Source organism: Indicator indicator, chromosome 21, assembly GCF_027791375.1.
Source record: "Indicator indicator isolate 239-I01 chromosome 21, UM_Iind_1.1, whole genome shotgun sequence".
Classification (NCBI taxonomy): domain Eukaryota; kingdom Metazoa; phylum Chordata; class Aves; order Piciformes; family Indicatoridae; genus Indicator; species Indicator indicator.
This window is the reverse complement of record NC_072030.1, coordinates 6,660,024-6,681,194: the sequence shown is the minus strand read 5'-3', so window position 1 is coordinate 6,681,194 and position 21,171 is coordinate 6,660,024. Positions and strand designations below refer to the sequence as shown.

Genomic DNA, 21,171 nt, shown 5'->3' with positions numbered 1-21,171 from the left:
TATAGCAACATAATGTAACAAACCATAACGAACACAATTCTCTTGACTATTGTTCAAGATTTCAATGGGCAGTAGAGATTTGTCTTCTTAGCTTACAAAAACTCACTTTATTAAAAGCACAATTAGAAATAAAGTGACTTTCTATTTAACTGATGAGAAATGAAGTACCTCAGGAGAAATTTCTTATTAAAATCCAAAGTGAACTTAAAATGAACAAAACCTAAGCATGACACTAATAAAATAAAACAAATATATGTTAATGCCTAGGTATTTAGAAGTAGCTATTTTAATGATACAAATACAAAAATAAAAATTAACCAAACACATTTAAAGATGATGGTAATTTACAAAATGTCTCTTTACTTAAGCAAAATGTGAATTCCATTCATCTCTACAGCTCTTCAAAGCATCAGGAATCTCTTTTCAGTTACTTACTGGAATATCTGCACACATTCATTATTTATGCTGTCTTTCTCTCTATTCATTTTTAAACAGAATTAAAGGAGTAGCTAGAACTCTGCCAATAAAATGACAGGGAGGCTATTTTTAGTCTAGATGATGTAGACCAAGCACAAACAGCCCATGGCTATGGCACTGTTGAGGATCAGATCTAAATACAAATCAAACATTACATTTCCTTTTTATTAATTCCTTACTTTAATTTGTAATTCTTGTTGCTGTTAAGTACTGCCATGTATCTCAAACTCATATGAACAGGAAAACCATCTCCCCCTATGTTATAGCAGCAAAAGCTCACATAATTCCTGTCACACTACTCTCTGGTACCAAAAGGTTTGTGAAAGGGTATTTGAGGCAGCACAGGAAACCTGTAATCCAACCTGAATTATATAGCTTTATTTCAAAAGGTGAGAAGTACTGATTAAGAATTATATGCTCTTGCCTCAGGGGCTTTAGATTGCAGACCTGAGTTGTAATTAAGTGTTTATTGATTAAGCAACACATGACTAAATGCCTAATAAATCAATGAGAGAAGAGATGCAACCAATGGATAGCACCACACAATAAAGAGCTGAAAAGAAAATACTGCTCAGTTAGTTACATATGGCAGATCGTGTCTGAGGGATGTTTTTCCTATGCATCACAAATACTGTATATCCAGATGGGTACAAGCTGTGGCTATGTCTATGAGCAGACTTTCCTTGCTCAGTCCTGAGAGCACAGCTTCACCATATTTGGTTCCTACTCTCAATCTGCAAGTGAGCACTTCCCATTTAGGACAGCTACACACTTAATCAAAAAAACCCAAATAATAGAACAAGGTCTTCCTCAGATGACTGTTTTCCAGTCTAATATGATAAACAGAGGTGTATTTTTGTCAAGGGTTTCCTCTCGTTTACCTAATACTGTGTTGGTTCACAAATATAAACGAGTAAGGGTGAATGTCCAAAAATTATATGGGATCACTGTAATCCTTGACTGAGAAGTCAGACGTGACTGCTGTTAAAATTCTTCTGCCACTCACAGACTCCAACCAAGCCTATCTGCCTATTGCATAGTTTGAAACTCCTCCAGTTGGAGAGTCTGGAGACAACCCAATGACAAGACAGGTCACTGTATAGCTATTAGTCAAACAGATGAAATGTTTTGCTTACAAATACACTATTAAGGTTCTATTCAAACCCCCCAGTCCTTTCAAGACTAGAGCTACCATGGCCAAGTTGTCTACCTCAAACAAGTCACACAAACACAGCCTTTACAGAAAAAGGGAATGCACAGCTCTGTAGCAGAGACTGGTACAGATCTTAAAACTTTAAATATTAAGAAATCAGCTTATTTTAAGAATAGTAAGCACTGGTTTGGATGAAAGGTGAGATTGATTTCTCTTGCACAACAATAGCCACATCCTCCCATTTAAAAGTGATAATCAGTTCTTTATTTTTGTCTTCTACTTTTACCTTTAAGCATGACTCAAAGCAGGCATACTGCCCAAAGATTAGTACTTTAATATGAGAAAAGGGTAAGCCCATTTGCTAACTCCTGTGTGAATATATGAGTTTTATGAATGCCAGAATGAAAACTCTTCAGTAATTTTTGCTGTAACACATTTGAATTAGGATTAAAGAAGAAGAGGTCAAACCATAGGTCTCCCACACTTTAAATACCTGAAATGAAGCATTTGAAGTGAATTACTTTCAGCAAGCACTGCCAGCTGTTTTCTAAAAGTCAGTCTATTCTGGTGTAACCTGGCATCCAAATTCACTTTGTTTATGTATTTATGGACATCAATACAAAGATTTAGTTACTGTAAACCGCTATTTACAATTATTACTCGCTTGCTTTCTTCAGAAGGAATGAGGAAAGAGGGAGTTTAACTGTTACTTGGCAATGTCATTCAAATTCAAGCAATTATTCTGAAGGGGGTTAATATTACATTGAAGTTAAGCTGGCCAGAAATATTTTAATGCAATAAATAACATTTTTCTTCTTGAAGACTGGTATTTCAAAAGCTGTTGGGTTTTAACCCTCAATGAGAAACTTTAAATTGTGTTATGCACGGTAACAGAATCCTCTAAAGCTGTATGTAATACAACCAAAAAAACCCTACATTTTGAAAAAAAAAAAAAATATCCATCTAAAACAACTATAAAAGAGAGTGCAATAAAGATAGTACAACCAAAATCTAAGTTTATTTATGCCTTAGGCCATTTTGCTTATAACAATCTACTTTTTGCACACTTCTCTTGGCCAAGAATATCAAAATAAAATATACTCTAGAATTCAGTCATAATCTTATCTTGTAGTTTCCTAGTTTATAGAGAACTTTGAATGACTTCCTGTTCGAAGATCAATAACCCAAACCATAACAAACAGTATTAAGACAAGAAGATCCAGACGGATGCCCAGCTTCCATATGGAGATGCACAGTCATTCTATTCTTAACTTTTCCCTAATAGCTCTGAACTTCAATGCATTTCAGTGAAGTTCATGTATGAGACAGGCTGTGGCTGAGAAAAATGTGACTTCTGTAAACTTTAGTTTTCATTTTCCTTTATTCATAGAGAGATAAAAAATGCAGAGATCTGTTTTATTGTGCAATGGCATGACTGCAATTTGAAAGCAAGAATATATGATGAAATATAATATTTTTACTTAAATTTGATGATATGTTAAGAAACATTTAATGGAGGCAGCACTCAGCTCCTGCTGAGAACTCTGAATATGTTGCTTAATACTTTTTGCTTCTTCATAACTCACCAATATCTTTACAACTTAACACCCAGAGGCCTTTGTTTAAAAAGCACTTTTAGAAAGACTTCAGTGAGAAACATAATCCTTGTAGATGAAGTTTATCTTTACCAATCAACATTTTAATGAACCGTCTCTTTTGCTTACCTGTTTTTTAACATTAAGAAAGTGGGAGTATGTCAGCTACTTTGTCTAGCAAATGCAAGATAAGTTGACCCATTTATTTGCAGAGTGAACAAGGCCAATCCATTTCATGCTGCAGCACTGACCCTTAACACAGATCCTGTGAATGAGCAGTCCATTACAATATGCACAAGTGACCTTTAATTGCATTAATGGCTTTGTTGCACGTTCTTCCATTGCGAGAACACAATTATGGTATAAATATTTCTAAACAACATAATTATTTGTTTAAATATATGAGTTCTGTTTACTGACAAGGACCTGCAGATGTACTGTATTATAAGTGTTCATGTTGTAAAAAATTGAATGGAGCTCCCATGTTATACTTGTATAATGTCAAACAACCCATAAACCAGAATTAACTATGAAATAAATTTCAGGCCATTACAAATATTCATAGGCAAGCTAAAAGTTAACAGTACCTTCCCCTGTATTCATCTTCAGAATATTGAAGTGATTTAATATGCATTATTCAGTATTACACAATAAGAAGGTGACATTATAAAATTAATTTTATCTCACGTTCACAACATCCAAGTTTTTTGAAATTTCAAATACTGCAAAAAAACTTCTTAGTAGATTTCAGTTCTATTCCCCATTAGCATTCAGAGGATTTTTTCTTTTCTATGTAGGAGCACTTGAAGTATTGTTTTACCTCAACTTACTATAATTTAAAAATATCTCCCCAAACTTTATCTAAATGGTACTGTCACAATTTTAAACACGTTTATTTATTCAAAATTGTTTGAAAGAATGTAATACATTTTTGACAGGCAGTCTTTTACAATATCGAAATCAAATCCTTGATTTCATCAAACCCTTCATATTCTGTGCCTTATTCCTGGAAGGCTCATGCCAAAATGATTTAGTTTGATTTTCTTTAACAATGGTAGGTTGGCTTGACAGCATCTGACAAAACAATTCAGTGAAGTACACCATACCAGGTAAAGAGAACCTGAACTGGCTACTAGATGAAATAATGCAGAATGCAGCTTGGAATTATGACAGAATTAGTTTTGGGGGAGAATCGTTTTTGCAGCATTATTAATTTTAGATTAAGAAAATAATACGGTGTTATAATTACTGCCTTTTGATCTATGTTTAAATATACCAGCAGTAATGTCTTTATTAATATCATGGGGAAATGGACAGGAAAAATTGATGCAACAGTGGTTTGACCGGCATAAATTTTAGCTGAATTTTATTACAATGTTTAACCTCTCTCAGCCAGAAAGTTCAGTTTTATATGCAGAGTTCCCTGCATTTGGGTCCTTGAACTGAATTGAAGCATCCAGTACTAGAGTTTGCCAGGTGTCATGGTTTCTATTCAAGGCAAGCTGAGGAGAAAGAGAAGTCTTCCAAGTACCAACTACCCTCAAGGGTACTTGTGTTCTCAAATACAAGGAGATGAAAGACTCCATAGATGTTATCTCATCAGAAAAATAAAGAAATACACCTTCTGTTACACTTCAAGGAAGTTATGTCTTGCCTCTGAAACAGGAATACATATAAAGTTTCATCCTTGCTCCAGGCACTGCACAACCAGGCAGCCTCTGGTTGTGTGACTCTCTGGCTTGGTAAAAGTAGGTTCCATTCTATGGTTGTAAGGCCCTGAGCATAGGGTCAAGTTTTGTAATGCTACCAGTGCTCCATCTTAAAATACAGAGTTGCTTTTATCGATATATGAAGATACTGATATACTTTATTACGATATGCATTGTGTAGCATGGATTAGCTTTGGGTGAACAAGAACCCATTTCTACATTTTACTGACTGTTGCTACAGAATGACCACCTGCCTGAAATTTCTGATAAACTAATATTTTGTCTTTGGTCAGCCCCCTCAGGCTCACAGATTCTTTTTGTTAAAACATTGCCTAAAATAGTTCATTAATTCAAATGCTTTTGCTTATTGACAAAATTACTCAACTTTATAAACATCAGTGATTTAAATATAATCAGGATTTGGTTGAGTCATTAATAAAGGCTGCTTCAGATTCTCTCGGAAGAAGCCTTTAGGAAGTGATGCTATTAGAGGCACAGTGGACACTTTCTAACTCACTAATACAGAGGTTGATATGGCATGTGTGTGAATTTTAAATATATGCTGATCCCATATGTACTGGTGACAGGGTTGATTTGTTTCTCCAGAAGAAATAGCTCACAAATAGCCCTAACCCATTATGTCCCTATCTGTTCTTGATGTATGTAATGAATAATTACAAAATGTTTCCAGGAGCACAGTTCTGGCACTCAGTGACATCACCATCTCCTGAGTCACTTAGGACCAAGCTTGGGCTATGTTAATAACACACTGAAGCACTACAAACATCAGTTCTGTCTTGGTCTTAGCCACCTGTTCTGGTAAATCATCTATAGCAGTGGCTATCTGCACTTCTTTTCAAATAAGAAGTTTACAGCAGCATAACTATATAAAATAAGCAAGGAAAAGGGACAGAATGAAAAAAAAAGGTAGAAATACAGAGAGTTCACTTAGAAGACATGCTTTCTGGTTTTAATTGCCAATTTCACTGTCTTAAAGAGTTTTAAATTTTCTTCCAAATACCAATGCTGACCACATAACACACCCATGAATATCTGGTGCTGCACTTCAATCTTGCTTAATTTGGCAATCATGAATTTTCTTATAATCTATTGATAGATGATGAAAGGACAATATTTCAGTTTCTTTGGAATCATATTAAAAAAAAAATTCTATATAGACTCAATTACTGTTTTTTTAATGTGATCTTTCCTTCTAAAGCCATAACCTTTTAATCCAGCAATTACCTCTAGGAAAAATGCACTGCAGAGTGCTCCATAGCACCCTATTGTATCTGCCTGCCACTGAGAAACCAGCAACTTCCCCGTCAGGGAGCTCCTCTAATTATGACTTTCTTATCCTCCTGTTAGGAAACACCTCTCAGAAAAGAGCCTCCTGAACTCATCCATTAAGCTCTGGAAACTTAGTTTCACTGTGTGGCAATTCTTTATATAATACACGACATTTAGCTTCATACTGAGCTGTGTTTTAAAGATTTAGATTTGCACAGGTGTTCTCTAGCCATTAAGAAGGAAGTCATATTACCTGATTCTTGGGTATTGATTAAAAAAAATAAATAATAAAACCTCACAATGACTACTTAATAGACAAAATATGTTTCACATCTTGGAGGAAAAAGCTTACTCTCTATATTGTGAACAATTGTTACCCAAAGACTTAAAAAATCTAAAAGCAAAACTAGGGAATTAACAAACCCAAAACCTCAGAAACATCTATCTGAATTTATAAAAAGTTTTATCTGTAAATACATAATTTCAGAGGTTTATGCTGACCAGACAGTAACAAAGGGAGTTAATCAAATATGAATCTTCTCCAACTGTCTTGTCAAACCAGGTAATGATGTCCTGCTAGCCAAACTCAGAGGGAACATGTGAAACAAATACAAAAGTAAACAGGCCTTAAGCTGCCCAAGGGAAAGTCAGCAAGATGGCAATTTCAATCATTTGGAATAATACTAAAGCAGCCTTAGGCTTTTCTCAGAATGGAAACATGTCACTGTTACTGCAATATTTCAACAAATCAGACTGTAAAAGAAAGGAACACTTATGTAATCACAGCCATGGAACAGTGCTTTACTCAATGGTGAGGTGGAAAATAATTAAGAGGATATTCCCTTGTTGTGAGTAACTGTGAATATAGCTAAATAATAAAGATGTTTCCTTAGAAATCTCAAGGAGTGAATAAATTAAATTCAAACATGGATTCCTTTAGATTTTATAGAGGATGCTTTGGAAGAACAAAGATAAATTTTTATCAAACAACACTATGAATTTAGTATTCCTACAAAATGTATCAAAAAGAGATAAGACTTCCATCCAGAGCTACAAACCAAGCATAAAGTGCTTCCAGGACGATTCTGCTGAAAAGTTTCATTAAGGTGAACAGGTTGTCATATCATTTAACTGAGAAATCAAAAAATATTTCAAATATTTGGGGAACTTACCTAATCAGTAAACTTTCAGTATGTGTCTAGTCATGTAGCCATCTTTTAGTCAATCATCAGAAAATCAAAGGCAAATTGGCATGACTCAACCCAAACTTTAATACCGCATGATTGTGTCGTGTAAGCTTGTTTTGTGCGAGGGCTGCTGTGGTTTTAGCAGAGAGATTAACGACCGGACCTAAGCTGGCCTCCAAACCTTGCCCTGCTGATGCCTCAAGCCCTTTGAAGTCTGACCATCATACCTGGCAAAACAACAGTGGGAACTAGGCTGGTGTCAGATCTAATCAAGTTTCCTGCCTCAGCATAGCTAACTATGGGGTACACTAATTGGCCCAATTGCGGATTATACCTTTTGCTACAGATTCAAGACAATAATTTAGTCAAATGATGGTTTTTATCTCCTTCTAATTAAGATTCCAAAGTGGGAAGAAATAGGATTAGACAGGCTAACTTCAAAATTGTGTCCTTTAAAGTGGTATGCACATAAGATAGATTGCTGATAATATTGCATATAATAATATATTGCTGGTAACTAACATATGAGGATTTGGGAAAGCTTGGTATAGCTACTGCACCTTTTACCATAACATCTAAGTTTTCCTGGAAAGGGTCTATCTCACAATTTACAAATGGAAAACAAACACTCATACAGCTGTTAAAACACTCAAATATTCATTAAACCACTCAAATACCCATTAAAAACCATTATCATCTTGAATTTTAAAAAAAAAGATCCCTTTCAGTCAATCTTATTTTGATGAAAACAGAGCAAAACCTGAAACAGTTAAATGACTCTGCAGGCTATAAAGAGGAGGAGTCCCTCCCACAAAACTCAAATCTAATAAGATATTTTTGACATTCAATTTTTTCTTACTGATGAGGGCTAAACTGGTGATCTGTCTAGAGATGAGAAAAATCCATGTCCCATGCCCTTATTACAAACAGTAAAAACTGAATGATCTAGTAATAAGCCCCCTTTTTGGAGAAATTTACCATAAATAATACCTTGTGTATTTCTAACTTTTTTTATGTAATTTGATTTTGAGGTGACATTTTAAGTAGAGGTCAGTACTTTTACCCTAGACTGTATGTAACTAAGCAGAAACTTTCAGAAACCTGCGATGTACTCAAATTATATTTTCATTTCACATTTAAGCTGCATACTCAAGAAGTCATAAATTTAGTTGTACTTTGTATAAGGCAGGCTGTTGCTTGTAAAGCACTGTTATGATGCTTTATGTTTTCACTACCAGAACCAAACCTGACTGCTGACTCATCACATTCTAAATGCAGAAACCCATTTTAGAAGACTGTATTCACATCCCTTCCTAATTCAATTTTCCCCTGCTTCCATTTTCTTATTGACCTCATTGCTCTAGTCAGCTCAGTTGTAGTCTGCCTCCCCTAACAGTATGAGGAAGAAAAGCATAGGTATTACAGATTTGTGAAATGTGTCCAGGAAGATCACAGTAGCACAGTGATCCAACATGTTCAAAAAGGGCTAGTTTGTGTCAGTTCAGCTTACAGAGTGCATATCTCTAACAAAACCTGAACTTATTCAAAAGGGGCTGCAACTGAGCAATGAAGGGAGAAATTCCACGACTGGGTCATCTACGCATGTCTAGGGCAACAGGTTGCTTCAGGAGCTCCACTACACCCTGCTCCCGATAGATCCCTCTTGCCCCACAGCTAATTCAGCTCTTTTTACAGAGCCTCCTGCTAAGGTGATTTTTCCCTTTCTAAGTCCCCTTCCAAATTAGAACCCCAAATACAGCTGACAGGAAAAAACCAAAACAATACAATACTCTGAGAGTCAGGATCCGTATCAAAGAAAAAAAAAATCCGTAATATTCTAGTAAATGTGTGCTGTGAAATGAGGGTGCTGGCTTCTTTGTGCTTCCAAAAACAGTAAGAACATTTGTATTTTCAAACTGATCACGGTCCTTTGAGGTTTTTGTTTCTAAGAACTGCTCAAAAGCAGTCGTTAAAGTGGTTTAGTACCTCACAATGCCTGGTTTCACCAACCGCATTCTCTGGAAAGTGAGAAACATTATAAAGGAATGTCTTTGGGAAAAAAGCCCTCCTTTAAGCATTTGCCTTTAAGTGGCTTCTGAGGAGGATACCTCTAGTTAAGAAACTTCTAGCACTCATGCAGTGATGACCTGCATGAAGAACTGGCTGCCTGATTAACTATTAACTACTCTCAATAGGATTAGATAATTAAAGACATTGATGACCATTAATTAGGAGGAGGGCACCTTAATTTGTCACTTGATAGGGCCCTTTCAATGATTTATAGGTTAGGGCTACTTGCAATTGTGAAGGGGAGGAGGCAGTGAAGAGAGAGAACCCTTAAGTTACCTTATCAAGTGGCCAGCTAAAAAGGGCAGAGGGTCAAATAAGGGCCAAAGTGGTCACTTAAGGGTGAAGTCCCAAACACCAAAGCAGTGCCAAGCCACATTGACCATCATTTGGTGATGGAGTAAAAAATATGCTAATTTATTGGTGGCAATTCTCTCTTTTTATGGTTTCAAGCAGTTAAGACAAGTGGCCTGCTTAAGAGCTTTTCATTTGAAAAGAGATTAAACAAAATGGTTTGTCAGGGATGCTTGGCTGTTTTATGTCTTTGTTAAAAAAAAATTTGCCCAGACTGTACCGATGACTACCACCCCAAAAGCCATCTTCTATCTCTAAGCACTACTTGGTTAATAAATACATCAGGTCTAATTGCTTAATAGTGCTATGTTCATTTGCTCTTTAGCAAGATTAAAATGAAATACATCTTTTGTATTACTGCCTTCTACCAGGACTGTCTGCATAAAGGTCACAGAAAAAAGTTTAAATTTAGTAGGAAATTTACTTAAGGACATTAGTGTAAATGATACTGTGTTTAAAATGACATATAAGAGCGAAAGGTGATTTCAGTAATGCAAAGAAAATGGTTTCTGAATACTGATAAGGACACTTATCCCTCATACCACACACAATTTTAGGCAGCATTATACATTAAAATCCCTCTACTGGGGTAATAACATGTAGCTACTTTCCCACCCACTAACACAAGTAAGAGCAAGTCATTAACATTTAATTAAACATGCTCCTGACATCCTTAGAAACATGTCACGCTTTGTTATTGAAGGTTGTGGCCTACTTTCTATGTACATTTTAAACCAAAATAAACTATTTATAACGGACCAATTTAGAGCAGCAAATGAGACATTTTTAATTAGAAGGCATATTACAGTATTTTAAAAAACCATTCCGAACAGCAAAAGCAGAATGAAATGAATTTACAGCATCTGATGTATATTTTATGTATTTCACAAAACGAAACATAAGAGATGGGGTTAGCTCCACCTTTTGGGTTCTAAATAGTGAAACAAAACTGTTTCTCTTACCTCAATGGTGAACAGCTTCCTTTTTAGTCTAAAAGCAAGGTCCTTCGTGTCTGACACATCACAGATCAAGCTATTAAGCCGAGGAATCTGATGTACATGAACCAAACCTTGTGGAAGGAAAGAGTAAAGGAGAGAAAAAAAAAAATTAAGAAAACGCTGTCATCCAGATGCATAAATTAGAGTCTTACAGCAGAATTCTGTATATTTACACACACTCATCCTCCCCTTTTTAAACTGGAGCTTACTACCAGGAGCAATGAAGCAAACGGTGCGATTATACTCAAGTAATCAAGCAGAATAAGATAAACAGAAATCCTTGTGCGAGGAAAACTAATTGCACTTTGGTACTGAAATACAGATGTAAAGAGGGATCTTAATACTTGTCAAAACTACAGCCGGTTTGTGTGTGATTTTCTCTTGTATTTACAGTAAGCAAATATGGCTATCACCTTGCATGCTGCCCACGGCACCACTGAGTGATCTTTATTTTATTAAATGCACCAGTAAGCAGCCAGCAAAACAAGGCTTATGGGTTACTGATAACCATTGCAGCTCTAATGAGAAGGACTTTGTTTGGCGCCCTGAAAATGACTTTAACAAAGTTTTTGGAAAATGCCAATTTAGATCATGCTTTTCAATAAATTTTAACCCCTATGCCATTCCAGGAGAAATAAGGCTTATAGAGCTGTTCAGATGTTTTTAACTGTACTAGATGCACTGCAAGCTCTGCATTCTGTCAGCTGCAACTCAAGCTGATTTTTTCTGACAAGGACGCTGGATGGTTTTTGTGCAGCCTAATATAGTTTCTGAACAACCTAAGGGTGATTTTCTACATCTGAAAACCAGAAAAATTCTACAGGGCTTCTCCATTACTGGCCTATATTTGCTATTCATAAAGCCAGTGTCTAAATGGAAATACTGAACGTTTAAAAACAACATCATATTTGGAAACGGCAGCTGTGAGAAAAACCCCAGACACTGAAACCTTAATTTAAAAAGAGGCAAGTATTTTATTTTCAGGGTTTGATTATTTTTTTTCTCCTAGAAGGAAGAAAGTTTCCCAAAACTGAAATGACTTAAAAAAGCATAATTTTTTGTGTACTAATTATGAAAATTCTCAATAATGCTAGAAAATTATTCTTGCACTTTGAAACCTTCTATCCCTGCCTCCAGAATGGTGACATATAAGAATAACTTGCTTGGCTTTTGTGTTCAAAATATAATTATTATATATAGGAATAGCAGGTATATGACAGGGTTGTTTATATGCAGTATTCTAAAAATTTTATTTAAGGATCAGCTATTAGCTATGTAATTCTGTTGTTATTTTACAGACTTTTCAACCATTTAAATTTTCAACCATGGAAATTATTTTACAGACTTTTCAACCATTCAAATTTAAATAAAATTATTAATGTGGAATTAATTAAATGATGCAATAGTTTAATCAAACTCCTCCTGAGTAATGTCAAAATCTTCCCTCATCTGCAGTAAATAAATCATCTTCAAAATATTCTTAATCAAAACGAATCCACAAAGTTAAAACCATTTATAATATCTATTTTTAGAACGTGAAGTTAAAGTTAACCTCCAAAGCTATTATACTGGCATACAATTTTTATAAAGTAGTATCAGAAAGGATTTAGCATCCATTTTTAAAGGAAACCCAGAAATAACTGCTGAAACATACATTGTCTTAAAGGATCTCTTCAGTACTGAGAAAAGGAGTATCAAATTGACAGAATTATGTTAGCACAAACAAATGCCACAGCACCATTATACAGTTGGAAAAATAATTAGGCAAATTATTCTAGCTTTTGTTCATGGTTTCTTTTTCATTCTTTTTTTTTTTTCCCAATAATGAAACGTGCACTGTTTTCATAGCCAGGAAGATTTTTCTCTGATTTATTAATTACAGCCTGCATACACACAGTGGTGTCTCAACACCATCTTTGCTTCTTTTTCTGTATATTCTGCTGTGGAAAACACTGCCACGTTCTCACATGTTTTCAGCAGGTTTCGGATAAGCAGTTTACTTTCAACTCAAGGTTTCCATGGAACTACAGTAGTATTGCAATAATAACAGATGTAATTTATGCACACTCAGAGCATCGCTCCAGATTAGCTGGAACTGTTTGTTATTCACTGCTTTGGCTATGTATAACTTCTAATCTAATATTTTAAATTTAAATAGTTCTGCTGCATCAGCGAACAAAATTCTTTGGGAAACAAAATGCAAGATTAAACATAATGGGAAGATAAATCACTTCAAAGGCTACATGACTTTTTATCAAAATTAGTTTAAAGTTTTACATGGCACATACAGTCACATTCATTTCTTTAAATGCACAAATGCTGTAAGTTAAGGCTGAAAAATGGAATATTATTTTTAGATAAAGTTTATATAGCACATCACTTAGCAGTTTATTCACCTTAATACAATATATGTTTTGCCGTGTTCTCTATTTAAAACTTGGCAGATCAAAAGTATTGATTTCATGACAAGTTCAGCTCACTGGTCAGATGATTGCCAAGCCTCCTCTGCATGTGAATTCCCCAAAGTCTGCCTGTTGAGATGTGCATCTGATTGAGCCGTGCCTCAGTAATATGGCTTGACAACATGCAAGGAGTTGCCATGTTTCCTTTGCAGCCTTAATGCACTTTACTGAAAATTTTCCTAACTCAAGACTGGTTAGCAAGGAGAAACATTTAAGAGGTATATTCTGAAACAAAATCAAATGCTACTTTATAGCAGTTACCCAATTGTAGGGTAAGCCGCTAAGTGCCCTAAAAACACTCAGGGCAGACTTTTTGCATTGCTAAAGATGGAACTTACCGTGGTAATCCTTGTATAATGGATTGGTTTCTCTCTCAGAGCCAATAAATGATTCAAGACCAACCACCATATCTGACAAGTTTGTTACACGTTCCATAATTGCTTTATTCTGTAAGACATGGAAACAAAATACACATCCTATGTGATGAAAAAGGTAATTAATGATCATAGAGTAAGCTTTAGTCTTCTCAATGTCAAACTGTGAGGAAAAAAATAGGTCATCAATACTTACAAATTACCTTCGAGGGTTTTCTCCTTTAAAAAAAAAAAAACCAAACCAAACCAAAACACCTTGAAATTTCTGTCTAAAGGAAACACACAACTGACAGGGAGAAACCATAAAAAGGCTACTTCAGCACTAAATTTGTGGTTTCCTAAAGCTTCACAACATAAGCATTTGCTCCCATGAGAAATATCCACAAGCTATGTGGCAGTTAAGCACCTCTCATTGACTTCTGCCATGAATCAGATGCCCAGTTTCTGTTTGTGTTGTGAAAACCTTAATTTTGAATACACTTAGGCTTATCACCTCTGGTATTTTGAGCAAGCACAACCCACACAATTAGTCATTCTGGTCATCAGTCAAACAACATGGAAAACCAAGGCATTGTCTCCAGTATTTTTCTGTCTAAAACTTCCTTTCTGCATAACATATGAATCTAAAGCTTCAAGCTGCATTACCATTTCTCAATATATTTGTGATTTACAAGTGGTCTTATGTCTTGTGCAACAACGTACTGTCATGTGCCTTAAATAGGCTGTTTTCTACATAGTTTTCTCTACTTCATTTTATATAGCAGAAAGCAGCTTTCAAAGGTCACAAAGAACTACAGAGGTAACTCAGGAAAAAACGTTCTTAAATTTTTCCATGATGTCATCATTTAACGGGAAAAAAAAAAAAGCAGCAGATGAATCTGTGCTAAAAAGCAAAATATTTCCTTAAGAAGTAGTCATCTTAAAAGTGACTTGGAGAGCTGGGTATACTCTTGTTCTTGGTGGCTAAAGGATATCTTCAGAGATAGCAAGATCAGCCACCTCAAAATACCGATGGTTATAGTTTTGTGATTTTTATTAAAGTATCTTGTACATTCTGCACTTCTTTCATAAACTATATAACCAAAGCTTCTTTTGAAAGGTCAGTTTAAGTACTAGTAAACTGTATCATAATAACAATTTACAAAGTAATGGGAAGCATGGAGAAAGGGAACATCCCCAGACATGATAAAAAAATCTAGGCATTGCACTGAGAAAAGGTTTATTGCAGTGGTGATCAGTGTACCAATTGCTTTTGTGAACCCACATTTCAATAACAGCATTTTTCTTGGCCACAGAGAAGCCTACAAAGCAGACATGAAAGGTGAACATCTCTTATTCCCATCAAAGAATCATCTGACTTCTGTCCTTTGACAGCTACATCGAGTAACTTGTGGCCTGTCCTGCACAGCCCAATCTGCTCAGGCTGCGAGGCCTAAATCCATGGATCCCATGGTACCTTTACACCCCCTCCCCTCCCCAGCTCATAGGCCAGATGGCATTAAATCCTGGAGACTGTTCTCTTTTCAAAGATGTTACTTGTCCACAGGCCAAAATGACCTATCCCCATGGAATCAGGGAACTTCAGTTTTACCTAACAAAGTCTAATGATGGCTGTGATAAAATAGTGCAGTTTTCTTTCTGAGGAATAACATAAACTGAGGTAAAAGAACAGTGCATACACACCAATCCCTAAACTTTGTTATTATACCCATCTCTGAAATATTAAAGCTGACTCAAATACTCCCCTCTTCTAGGAGGAGAGAGAAAGTATCCTAGATTTTAATTGAAACTTGGGTCACTTTATTCTACAGGATCGATCACACAAACACAGTTTAAATATAAACCTGAAGTAGCCAGTGACCTCTATAAATCCACAGACCAGAAATTACCACAGTTTGCAAGTTCTTCAGCAAGCTGCTGGATATTATTTGTACAGGCAAGAAATAGAAATGTGTTACATAAATCAGCAAACACTGATGATTTCTGGAAGCTAACCTAAACTTTTGGTATAGAAAAAATACTTGATCATCTGCAAAAAAAAAACAAACCAAAACAAAACAAACAACAAACGACAAAGTTTGCTGTCTAACATTTTTGCTTGCTTGTTTTGATAACAGTGGACTACAGAAACTGTGGGTAGCAAGATGCTCAGCCCTCAGCAAGGTATTCTCATCATTAACAGTCCTGCAAATCGTAAGAAAAGCATTTCTCCTAATTGGTCTTAATTCTGGAAACATTAAAGTGAGGGCCAGCAGTTCAGTATTTGCCTAATGTTACATACTTCAATATGTTGGTTTCAGCTCTTCTGAAGAGGTTTGCTTTCTTACACTGTAGTCTGTTTGCCCATGTTGATTTTGGTTTTGTTTTTAAAATGTGTCAAAACATTCTCCTGGCTTAAAGCAGTGTATCTTGGGAAATACTTTGCACAGTGAATCGCCACACCAAACAGACATTTGCTTATGTGGCATTGTTGCCATAGATCTGTATCTATCATGTATTTTCTAGTTTGCAGTGTTCAGCACATTAATGTCCAATCAAAGCTGACGTCAGCATACAGATAGTTGTGATGTATGGCATACTGACATAAACACACAAATCATGTTGCCCCATCTGGGCCTGAAAATTTAACAGAGCTCCAGATCTTCCTCCAGCCCCATACAAATCTACCTCCTGCTTCTGGCATAAACTTGGCAGCTCTGGAGGTGAGCCAGGACATGGTTAGGAGGGAAGCCAGGAAGGGGGAGATTCAGGGAAAGAGTTTGTTGGCAGCTAGAAGAGGTATTGTTTTAAATTACACTAAAAAAAAAAAAACAACCCAACCCTCAATCCAGTCCTGGAAAGTTTTCAGTCTTGCTTGATGTACTGCAATTTTTCTAAATTAATTCAGCCAAAATGTAATTATTCTAACAACATGGTAGCAACCCTGTTGTGCAGGCTGGGCTGGGCATCCAGTCTATACCTTACTTTGTGCTCTCTATTTCAGACAGACATTTTCTTTTAAGTGCAAACTTGCAATATTTGGCCTCAACCAAAGTGTACATTCAAAACAACGTCTCAAGAAAATCCCTGTTGCTAGTTGGACGTGTAAATGGGAATTATACACGTGTCAAGCTTTTGGAAAGGGCAGTTATGGAAAAGATTGCTTTGTCCTACTAATTCATTTGCAGAATCTACATAGCTTTGAGTAACGATTTGTCCGTGTTCAAAAATAGTTAATTTACAAATAAAGCAGTTCAAAATGTATCATTTCCTGTGTCTGAATGTAAAGCATGGTATTCCACCAACACAAACATATATTTCAGTAACTTACACACTGAAATGAATACTGTGTGTTTCTACTGGATTGAGTTTTTAATGTACCACAATTCTATCATTGATACTACTAATCAAATCAATCTTGGTTCACCTGGATTCTGTACTAGGAAGAAAATCTGTCTTTACTGCTTTGCTGTAATTTCTAGTTCTCCTCTGATTTCCTGTCAAAATTTTTCTAATACCCAGAGATATGTCCTCCCATTTTTATTTTGTCAGCTTGTAAAGAAATTAAAAAAACCTCACAAAACTTATGTAATAAAAATATTTAAATTCTCAGTCCTTGCACTGCATTAAATAATGAGAAGTCAAAGAATGGAAAATTGTCTCAGAACAGCTCTTTTCTACATACTACATAAAACAAATAAAAGGAAAACAGGAGATTCGTATTAAGGATCTACAGTAACATTACTACCTATATAAATACATTAAGCACTTGAATCACATCAGCTTTGTGTATTTGCATTTGTATTCTGATTAATGCATTCATAGGATCTTAATACAGATTTATATATTGAATTGAAAATAAGGGATTTTTTGACTATGTCTCTTCTCAGGAGACCATTAGGCTATTGGTGGACAGATATATTTGACTTCTGTAACTTGACATTCTGGTAATCTGATCCCATCAGTGATTTTACTTTAAAATATTTAATTAAAAGCTAATACAAGAAATCTGAAAATGTGTTTCATTACCTAGAACACTGCTTACAAGCAACTTCTAGCACTGGGACAAAACCCACTTTAAATGGTGAGTTGCATACATTCCATACGACAGCAAAGAATTTGAAGATGAATTCAGATACTCTCCTCAAGTCTAGGTAAAACTGAAATTGCAGTCCAGAAATCCAGACACTTCATTTCACAGAATCACAGCATGGGAGTTGAAAGAAGGTCTCACTAATAAAGAGCAAACAAGCAAATCCCTGCATAGCAATACAAATGTGAAGCAAATCTTGGTGCATGAATTTTCAACAAAAGCTCAAAAATCGGTTGTGCCTTTTAAAAATTTCTGTTACATTCTGTCATAAAGCTGAAGTAAGCTTGGTACTGTTATGCAGGCAGCCACATTGGACTTGAATGAAACACTGGATATTCAATAGATGAAGTAACTGATATTTTCGGAGACATTAGCACACGATGATGTGATCATAATTTCACAACATGCAAATATTTACCTCTTGTCATTAGTACTTAATCTCCAAAGGATTTTAAATTTAAAAGATAAAGTATTAATGGCTACAATATTTATCACCATTTCTTAATAACCACAGCTCAAAAAAAACACAGAATTGCCCATACATTTTATTTTGGTAGAATCAGTTAGGTATTAATCCCTTGTAGTAGTTTCATAGACAGATACCATTGGTGCAATTTTTCATTATTCACAAATCACCAAAAGCAAAGATTAGTAAGTGCTCTGCCCAAAAGTGTTATATCAGCAATTAACAAAGACTGCAAAGTATAAAACTCTATAGGTATTCTGACTCCAGATTGATTAGCACTGTTCTTGGTGCTTGCACACACCAAATCTACTAACTGAACTAACTGAAGATGTGTGGCTAGACTTCATGTACTGCTTGTGCTATAAAAGAATCTAATGTCAGTAAACATTGTCACCCTACAAAATAATAACGTATGTCCTGTTTTGTCTAGGACGGAAGACCTAAAGGCCAACAGTGAAATGAGTGATGACTTAATATAGATGAAACAAGAAAGTCAGTAACAGTTGCTGCTGAGGCCTACAAAAAACAAGTGAGGACAAAGACTATGTAGTTTAAATCAAACTTTCCATCTGTTGATCTTCAAGTGCTTTACAAAAGACAGGCAAGTGCTGCATTCCTCGTTTCCAAGTCATGTAACAAGCACAAAGATGTCATGTGAGTTGTCCAAAGTCACAAGCCACCCAACACTGAACTGGGAACTGAACTCAGCCTTTCCTTGAAGCCCTGTCTACCCCACTCTATTCGAGGCTTGGTTTAGGAGGCTGCATCTATGACTTTGAGCTACCAGGGAAGTATTTGCTGATATCAGGAAGGTGATGTGGGAGTTGAAGCCCAGAAAGCTGGGTGCTGAAAATCCTGTTACTATCTGGCTGAAAGAGATGACAGATGTATAGGGTATTAAAGGGTGACACTTTTTGAGCTGAATCTCTGTTCAGTGCTTTTCTGCACTAAGTAGCTGAAAGCACAGACTGCATGTGACTATGAGTGACTATGAATAATTCTGAGGTGCAGAGCTCTTGCATGAGTCTTGCTGCAGTGGGTAGATAAAATAAGCCTGATCAAGCCTTGCAGTGAAGGGTGAGGAGCTAGGAAGAAATTAGTACAAGATCTGTGCTGAGCCCAGCATCTCCCATGAACACTACAGGGTCTTTATAAATGACATTGTTACAAGAGGACATATATGGAAAATTGTATGCTATTCTTTGTCTCTAGTTATTCACAAAAATGAAATGACCATTTGAGCAGATTTGTTTACAGAATTAATCACACATTCAATGCTACATGCTGATGGTTGTTTAGTATAAAATACAGATGCAAAAGTAGACCGAAAGAATGAAAGTCATTAAAAAAAGAGCCACAACAAAACTGCTGAAATTAATGTATTTGAGACCAACTGGCTTAACTAAAATCCTAAGACTCCACTGGAAATTATTCATTATAAGAAAAAGGTTTAGGAGTTCTGTTTGTTGCCATTTTGTTTGAAAAAAAATGTCATTGCAGACTGCTTATCAACTCAGAAACGCTAACTATTGCTGCAACTTTAATTCTTTAAACAGTGAATCACATTTTATTCACAGGTGACCAAAAACATCCTCCACTATTATTTCAACTAATTGTACACAAATATCAAAAGGAACATCTAACTGATGCCGGTAATCAAGTGGCAAGATTCTGAAATATAAAATCATTTAAAAATTGAATCCCTTATTCAGTATAAAATTATAGGCTGTCATCAGGAGCAGGCTGGCAAAGCTAGGTCCAGATGGGAAACTGGCTGGGCAATAAGAAGAGGTAGGGTGGAAATGATGGGTAGGCTGGAAACGATGGGAACCTAAGGAAAGACATGACTGCTCCCTCTGCTGGCAAGGTCCTCACCTGCTTTAATTTTTAACTAATGAGTAGGCATTTCTTTAATTATTTAGGACCTAGCCAATAAATAATGCAAAATGTTCCTTCCTCAGTCTGTTGCTGTGTGTTCGCACATTTTTGAACTTATGGTGCCCTATTTCACTAGAATAATTTGCCATAGAATTAAGGCTCAGATGGATATCTAATGGTGGAGTTTACTGGCTTTATATTTTAATTGTTCATAAAATGAAAGGCAAGATTAAGGTATTTAACCTCCAAAATGTTTACAATGTATACACACTTCATATTTAATTTATGTATTTTATAATATCACGATAAATTGCTTATTGCGTTGTACTGTAACAAGAACCCTTTTAAGTGGCAGCGAGATACTATTAAAATAAAACATTTTGCTACACAAACACACTAAATTACATGGCATACCAAAAAAGTGCCACTTTTCCATGAGTAAAATTCATGACCAGAGAATTCTGCAATAATGTCTGTATTAAAACTTAATTAAAAGATGACGATAAGTCGTTCATTACTTGATTTGTGATATAAATTAATAGCTGCAGTAAGAACATTTAGAAAAAAATCTGTTCTAGGATTTTGGCCTACAACCAGAAGCTCCCAGAACAGGAGGGATCAGCTTTTTTTGCCCACTGTTCTCATCTGAATCCTGGCTGAAAAGCTATTCCAGCTCCCATCTTTCCAGAAGGCTCCATCCCAGGAATCCTCGCCTGCCATTTGGTTTGCTGATTTTAATCTCACAGGACTTTCTTACAGTGGCTCCACTATGCTGAACTGGCACTTGCTCCTAGAAGTGAGTTATTATTAAACTTGTAGGTCAATTGTGGCACTAACAACTCTTTGGAAGCTTTCAGCCACAGTGTACAATTTGCTGGTCTAATTAAATATTAATTCTAAGTGTTACATTCTGTGGCTAAGAGCTTTTATTTTCCATCATCAGTCTGGAAGAGAAAGAGGTTACAAGGCTAATTTAATCTCTTTTTTCCTCCCCCCCTTTTTTTTTTTCCCTTTCCCCTAACATTAAAGCTTAACGACACAGGCACAAAAACATCATTAAAGATGCAGTATTCCTTTTTATTATGATTA

The 21,171-nt window shown here is 35.7% G+C and overlaps 1 protein-coding gene across 1 annotated transcript in view; it reads right to left on the bottom strand.

The window, feature by feature from the left end:
• Positions 1 to 21,171, bottom strand: part of ELP4 (elongator acetyltransferase complex subunit 4) — a 120,722-nt gene that overhangs the window by 53,980 nt on the left and 45,571 nt on the right. The window contains exons 8-9 of the mRNA XM_054390574.1: positions 13,631 to 13,739; positions 10,795 to 10,901 (exon numbers count right to left, since the gene is read on the bottom strand). Coding sequence (XP_054246549.1) covers positions 10,795 to 10,901; positions 13,631 to 13,739 — 216 coding nt within the window. The remainder of the gene's footprint in view (positions 1 to 10,794; positions 10,902 to 13,630; positions 13,740 to 21,171) is intronic.